Source organism: Rana temporaria, chromosome 3, assembly GCF_905171775.1.
Source record: "Rana temporaria chromosome 3, aRanTem1.1, whole genome shotgun sequence".
In the NCBI taxonomy this organism is placed as follows: Eukaryota; Metazoa; Chordata; class Amphibia; order Anura; family Ranidae; genus Rana; species Rana temporaria.
In genome coordinates, this window is record NC_053491.1 from 477,011,035 (window position 1) to 477,018,821 (window position 7,787).

Genomic DNA, 7,787 nt, shown 5'->3' on the forward strand with positions numbered 1-7,787 from the left:
TTCAGGTCTGTCTAACAAGCCGTTGAAGATGGATGCGAGCGCGGGCCTGATTTGATCTGGGGTTACCGACTCGGGGATTCCTCTTACCCTAATGTTGTGTCTGCGTCCTCTATTTTCTAAATCTTCAATTTGGCGGTTGGCGTCTATCAGTTGCTGGGAATGAACCTCTGCAATGTCATCCAACCTCGTGAGAGCGCGGTCTCGTCTCTTGCCTGCTCGTTCGGTAACCGCCATTTGCTCTGATAGCCTGAGTAATTCTGTTTTAATTGTCCGTTATGGCGACGGAGAACGAATTCTTGATGTCTGCTGCAATCTCCATCATAGTGGTATAGTTTAGAGGGCAATCAGGAGGAGCATTGTCTCTGTTAGAGTCCTCGGAGGCAGGGAGAGAGACCTCATCATCCTCCATGTCTTCTCTCCTCTCCGGATCATGAGCCAGCGCCATCTTGGCTTTCAGGTGGTTGCCGTTAAAGCGGTATTTGTTCAGGCTGGCTGGGGTGGTTTTCCCTTTGGGGGTGCCCATCGACCTTAGTTGCCTGTTAGGGGTCCCCTTCTTGATGCGTGTGCTCATATTCCGCAGAAAAGACGGTATTTTCAGTGCCTGTTCCAACACTAGGACCGGAGCTCCTTCACTCAGCGTCCATCCACGCTGCTCGCCAGGCCACGCCCGACTGTATTTTACCCCATACAGATTGTCCAGGTTTGCACAGGGGCTATCCTCTGGGTGCTGGAGGGAGTGTGGGGAAACTGGTACGTTGTTTCATATTCTGTGGTCTTGTCCCGCTATAACACAATACTGGCAGTTGATCCAGGACCTCGTAGCACAGGTCCTTAAAATCATTCTGGTCCTGTCCCTGGGGATGGCGCGACTTTCCTTGGGTATAGAGCTGCTCCCTCACCAATTGAGGATACTGTTGTCCCACATCCTTTTGGCTGCTAGGCTTGCCTTGGTCAGACATTGGAAGACCACTCCACAATACTCATGGCTCGTATGAACAATTGTTTGCCTCGGGGTTGGGTAAATATACAGAGATTAATAAAATCTGGGAACCTTGGAACGAATGGTATAAAGCTAAGACCCAAACTGACCTTTCTTGAGTTAAATCCTACCTTGCGCATGGTGGATATGATGGTTTATTGTTCATTGAAAATGGTGACTAACAGCATTTATTGTTTTGTTTTGTTTTTTATTGTTTCTACTACCCTAGTTTTATTCTGTTTTTACGTTTTTTTTATTTTAGTTTATTTTAAGTCTACTAACATAATATTACCATGGTTCTACACATGAACCGGACCCTCAGGGCATGGTCGATTACAGGAAATCATTTCTACTCATTATTATGCATGATACCATCATGGTGTTTGTATGGATAAGTTACTCCTGTGACCTTTTTCACCAATATGGTGTCATGTATGTGTCATTTCTGTTTAAACTGCTAAAATCAATAAAAACTATTGAAATTAAAAAATGCTACAGGTTCCATGTTTTGAGTTACAGAGAAGGTCTAGGGCTAGAATTATTGCTCTCGCTCAAACAATCACAGCAATACCTCACATGTTTGGTTTGAACACTGTTTTCATATGCGGGTGCTACTCGTGTATGCGTTTGCTTCTGAGCGCAAGCTCTTTGGGATGGGGCGCGTTATTTATTTTTTCTTATTTATTTTAATTTATTTTATTTATTTTGACACTGTGTTTTAAAGAAATGGGTCACGTTTTTTCCTATTATAAGGAATGTAAACATCCCTTGTAATAGAAAAAAAGCATGACAGGTCCTTTTAAATATGAGATATGGGGTCAAAAAGACCTCAGATCTCATATTCACACTAAAATCCAATAAAACAAATAAAATCCATTTTTTTATCATTTGAAAAAAACTAAAAAAAAAATGGCCCTTTAAGAACTATGGGAGGAAGTGACGTTTTGATGTTGCTTCCACCCTGCTATGGTATGGAGACGGGTGAAGGCCATCTTCCCCTCACTCGTCTCCATACCCAGCCACAGAGAGGACCTGATTGCCTCTGCCTATACCGACGGCTCCGGTAAGCGGCGGAGAGTGGGAGACAACAATTGTCTCATGGAGCATAATGTATGATTTTCCGACAAAACCCTGCCATCACACAATTCCCGTAGGAAAATACGAACGTGTGTACGGCCTTTACGGTGCTCAAAATATAAACACTATGGGCTGTCTCATGTGAATCAATAGAGTGAAATATTGTGAATAAACACAAAAATTGCCACCATGTGGTTAAACAAATATAATAACATAATGTGAAACCAAATTCATGAGAAAATTATTCATCAAAAAATAAAAATAAAAATTCATCAAACTTTTTTTTATATAAGTTCATCAAAAAAAAATATATATATAAAGTGTCCTAGTCTTTCCATTTCAATTAATGTTCAAATCTTTTTATAGAATCAAGTGAACCACTAAATATATTGAAAATATATTCAATATCTTTTTAAAATATAATTAAATGTGCCGCTTACCAGATCCCAATGATCTCCAAATTATAAGAGATCATATATCGCATGAGGCAAACAGATATGTGGACTCGTCCTGTTTGTAATCCGACCTCCTCACTAGATCAATCCAGTAGCCTCCTAATCAGCTTTCCAGCCCTGCACACTCCAACCTGGACTTGCTTATTTCTCTACACTCGGTGTATGTGTGGAATTTAAACATAGGGAAGACTCATCACATAATACATTTTAAAAGGGTTTATTAAAGCTAAAATAATGCACTTACAGCAACTAGAATTAATTAAATTAGAAAGTGTAATCCAACCAAGAGATCATCAACAAGTAGTATGGATCATCACATCACGGCTCCCATCTCCTTCCAACATGTTTACCTGTAATAGGCTACATCTGGGAATGGAGCTCCATTTAACAAAAAAAAAACACAGTTTAAGGAGACTTGTAAGAGGTACCTTGGAATGAAGGTCTGAAGGGTGTTTAGGCCATTTTTAGGAACCTAATTTGGGCAATTGAGTTCTAGTACCAATTTATTATTAAGCATTGCTTCAGTACGGTAGAAGTCACATTTTTGGGGATTAGTGCACACCAAGTTCTTCTCTCTTCTTAAACAGCTATACATTATATTACCAAAAGTATTGGGACACCTTATTTTACACACACACAATCTTTAAAGGCATTCCAAGTTAGGTCGGCGTATCTACTGATACGCCGGCCTAACTCTATCTGAATCCAGCTATTAGTCCGGAATGAAGGGTTCAATATTGAGTTGGCCTACCCTTTGTGGCTATAACAGCTTTAACTCTTCTGGGAAGGCTGTCCACAAGGTTTAAGAGTGTGTCTATGGGAATGGTTTGACCTTCGTTCAAGAAGTGCATTTGTGAGGTCAGGCACTGATGTTGGAAAAGTAGGCCCAGCTTGCAGTCTCTGCTCTAATTCATCTCAGATGTGTTCTATTGTGTGAATGTCAGTCAAGTTCCTGCACCCAAAACTTGCTCATCTACAGTATGTATTTAAGGACCTTATTTGTACACTGGTGCACAGTCATGTTGGAACAGGAAAGGGCCATCCCCAAACTGTTCCCACAAAGTTGGGAGCAAGAAGTTATCCAAAATGTCTTGGTATGCTGACGCCTTAAGAGTTCCCTTCACAGAAACTAAGGGGCCAACCAAAACCCCTGAAAAACAACCCCACACCGTAATCCACCCTTCAACAAATGATTTGGACCAGTACACAAATCAAGGTCGATAAAGACATGGATGAACGAGTTTGGGGTGGAGGAACTTGACTGGCATGCCCTTAACTGAACACCTTTGGGAAGAATTAGAACAGAGACTGCGAGGCAGGCCTTCTCGCCCACATCAGTACCTGGCCTCACAAATGCACTTCTGGAAGAATGGTCAAACATTCCCATAGACACACTCCTAAACCTTGTGGAAATACTTTTGATAATATAGTGTATCCTAATAATTTAACTTTTACCAAAGGTTTTGGATAAAAACCCTTTTTTTTTTTATACAGCGTCTTTAAACTGTCCTTGATCTCTTTATTCCTCAAGCTGTATATGAAAGGGTTTACAAAGGGAGTAAACACTGTATACAACAAGGACATTATCTTACTGATCATTTGTGATTGTCCTTTCTTTGGAATCAAATATGCAGCAATTAGGGTTCCATAAAATATAAACACAACGGTGAGATGGGAGCTACAAGTGGAAAATGATTTCAGTCTTCCTGAAAAGGAGGATATCTTTAATATTGTTAAAACAATGTAAGTATAGGAAACCACTATCACTAGGAAGGGTAATATTAGCACAGGGACACACAACACGGTAACTTCCATTTGAACTCTGGATGTATCTGAGCAGGAAAGTTCCACAAGAGGATTGAAATCACAAAATATTTGGTCAATAACATTTGGTCCACAGAATTCTAGTTGACTTATGCCAAATGTTGATATTGATGTCATCGAACAGCTGACAATCCAGGACGCAAGAACTAGTTGAATGCAAAGTGTTTGTTTCATAATGGAGGTATAATGCAGAGGAGAGCAGATGGCTAGATAGCGGTCATAGGACATCACTGTCAGAAGGAAACATTCAAATGTTTCTGTTGTGCTAAAGACATAAAATTGAGTGATACAACCAGAAAAGGATAAGGAGGTCCTCTCATGTAGAACAATATGTAACACGTTAGGAGCAATATCTGTGATCAGCATGATGTCAGATACAGAGAGTTGGGAGAGGAAGAAGTACATGGGGGAATGAAGGGTCTTGCTGTAATATACCAACATGATGATCAAAAGATTTCCACATATTGTCACAATGTATATAATAAGGACCAAGGTGAAGAGCAGAAGATTATATACGGCATTGTTGTTAAATCCCAAAAATAAGAATGTGGTGACATTACCTTCTTGTGTGATCTGTGTGAAAGCAGAAAAGATTTATATAACTTTTTACACATTAAACATAGCAGAAATAATATACGTTGACTTTGCAAAATGATTGATAGCAAATAAGGTGAACCTGTGACTTTGAATACCCTTTGAATACAGCTTGGGAAATGGGAAATTAAAAAAAAACACAGTTTTTTTCTAACACAAATATTTGGTTAATTCAAATGACCTTGGCTTCATCCTATTTAATAAGCTCAGTGAATGTTTTCTTTGCTAATTGGATATATATATATATATATATACATATACATATATATAGTATTTGGCTTTAGGTATACTTTAATGCCATGACAGTAGTGGAAAACTACACAATGCAAAGAAAATGGAAGGATCAAGTTATAGAATATCTCATTTGTCTTAATGAATACTATTTCAATTAATTAAAGCATTATAACTTATTTAGTCTGAAATTTTAAAAAGATGTACTTACTTTATTTTCTAATGATCTCTGATGAAAACCCATATTTTTTTGATAATTTAACTTAATTTTAAATAAACCAACAAAAAAACAACAAACACCAATATAGATTATTTTTCTTTTTTTGATAACAGAAAATTAGAGTGTCAATATTAAAAGTGTAACAATATTACATGCATTTCTTCATGAGAGAGTTTTCTAGCAGTTTTTCTATTGAGCATGGAATAAAAGAAGAATGTCATGAATGGAAAGAATAAAAAAAATCAAAAACAAAGGGACTGAAAAATACGGTCAAATATGTCAAAATAATATAAAAAATTAAATACACAGTTTTGAAACAACGAATCTTCTGCATAGGAGTTTTTTTTTTTACCAGTGTTTCTATTTAATAGGGAAAAAATAAGACCTAGATGGCGTCATGAATGTAAAGGAAAATAGAAAGAGAGGGAGAAATCAAATAATAATAAGTATCTTATATGTAAAGCATATTATTTGTAGTGGAGGATAAGCTCAGTTGACTGAATAGGAAACCTATTCTCACACAAACATTTATATGTTTCTTTCCAGATTAACGATTCCATAGAGGGCAATCAAGATCCCTTTGGTTTGTGACTGTAATAAAAATAAATATTTTTTTTTTCAAAATACAATACTCAATACAATACTAGTAAATAATTGCTCAGAAAAAAATAATTGCTTTAAAGCCTAACTTTCATTTTACATACACTATACCTGTATTACCTAAAGTATTGTGACGACTGCCTTTACATGCACATGAAGTTTAATGGCATCCCAGTCTTAGTCCGTAGGGATCAATATTGAGTTGGCCCACCCTTTGCAGCTATAACAGCTTCAACTCTTCTGGGAAGGCTGTCCACAAGGTTTATGAGTGTGTCTATGGGAATTTTTTACCATTCTTCCAGAAGCGCATTTGTGAGGTCAGGCACTGACGTTCAACGTGAAGGCCTGGCTCGCAGTCTTCGCTCTAATTCATCCCAAAGGTGCTCTATTTTGTTGAGGTCAAGTTCCTCCATCCCAAACTCGCTCATCTATGTCTTTATGGACCTTGCTTTGTGCACTGGTCCAAATCATTTGGTGGAGGGGAGATTATGGTGTGGGGTTGTTTTTCAGGTGTTAGGCTTGGCCCCTTAGTTCCAGTGAAAGGAACTCTTAAGGCGTCAACATACCAAGACATTTTGGACAATTTCATGTTACCAACTTTGTGGGAACAGTTTGGGGAGGGCCCCTTCCTGTTCCAACATGACTGCGCACCAGAGACCTCTCCAACAGAGCATCCACTGGGTTACTGGGTCTTGAGGATGGACCACTGGCCAGAACTTGCTCAATATGCAATTGAGCTACTGGGTTGTCCTGCATCCAGTATGCTTTCTGAACACACATTCAGTGCTGCTGGAGGGTTTGTAACGGATCAAAGAGTGTGCCTGTACACAGACTCCGTTGATAGGCTCACATTCATAAAAATGAATCAGTCTTGGGTCAGCAGCTATCAAGCACCTGATGCTGATGTAATTGATTGAATTTTCTATGGATGTAGGATCTCTTGAAGACTGCCTCTGCTGACTATCCTATTCCTCCTCAATCTTGATGATGCTAGCTTCCAACATTATTTTTTAAGTTTAGGGCACCACCACCGCCCAAGCCCAATTTTCTTGCCCCTGTTTAACAGAGGCATGTAATTTTAAACTTTGGAGTGGGTATGGATTTTGGGGGGACATCTATGCTATTTTGTTTGGTACTTTTGGCACATTTTTTTTTATGATTTTTTCTATATTGCTGGGATCCGACAATACATTACATCCGCAAGCAGTTTTAAATGGCATTTTGAGAAAGAAAGATCCGCTACTTTACAGGCAGACTAAGGAGACCCCCAGACATGATATTTAAATGAATGGTTAATTTTTATTGTTTCACTTTAAGCATTATTTAAATCACTGCTCCTGAAAAAAAAAAACATTGTTACATGTACCCTGGGGCAGGACCCAGGTCCCCAAACACTTTTTATGGCAATAACTTGCATATAAGCCTTTAAAATGACACATATTTTTCAAATTTTTCAGATTTTTCCCATTTGCGTCCTATAGACTTTATCAGCCCTAGAAGGATTTACCCCCTTCCTGACCAAGCCCTTTTTTGTGATAACGCCACTGATTCGCTTTAACTGACAATTGCGCTGACATGCACTAAAAAATATAAAGTCCTTTTTTTCCCACAAATAGAGCTTTTTTTTTGGTGATATTTGATCACCTCAGCGGTCTTTATTTTTTTGCACTATAAATAAAAGCAAACATTTTGAAAAAAAAAAAAACAATATTTTTTACTTTTTGCTATAATAAATATCCCCCAAAAATCTATAAAAATATGTATTCGTCTACATATTTTTGGTAAAAAATTGCAATAAGCATATATT

At 38.1% G+C, this 7,787-nt stretch overlaps 1 protein-coding gene across 1 annotated transcript; it reads right to left on the reverse strand.

Annotated features, from left to right (window-relative positions):
- Window positions 1-262: 262 nt before the first annotated feature.
- LOC120930738 (olfactory receptor 493-like) lies at window positions 263-5,404 on the reverse strand. Its single transcript, XM_040341912.1, has 3 exons — window positions 5,372-5,404; window positions 3,967-4,908; window positions 263-727 (listed from the first exon to the last, which is right to left on the reverse strand). Exons 1-3 carry the CDS (start codon window positions 5,402-5,404, stop codon window positions 263-265), a joined length of 1,440 nt encoding a protein of 479 aa, XP_040197846.1.
- Between the last annotated feature and the right edge of the window lie 2,383 nt (window positions 5,405-7,787).

Coding starts and splice junctions, on each gene's coding strand:
- LOC120930738 (XM_040341912.1), bottom strand. CDS start 5,404: ATGGGTTTTCATCAGAGATCATTAGAAAATAAA. Junction 4,909..5,371: donor AGAGATCATTAGAAAATAAA/GTAAGTACATCT, acceptor GCTTTCACACAG/ATCACACAAGAAGGTAATGT. Junction 728..3,966: donor GTTTTTATCCAAAACCTTTG/GTAAAAGTTAAA, acceptor CACTCCCTCCAG/CACCCAGAGGATAGCCCCTG.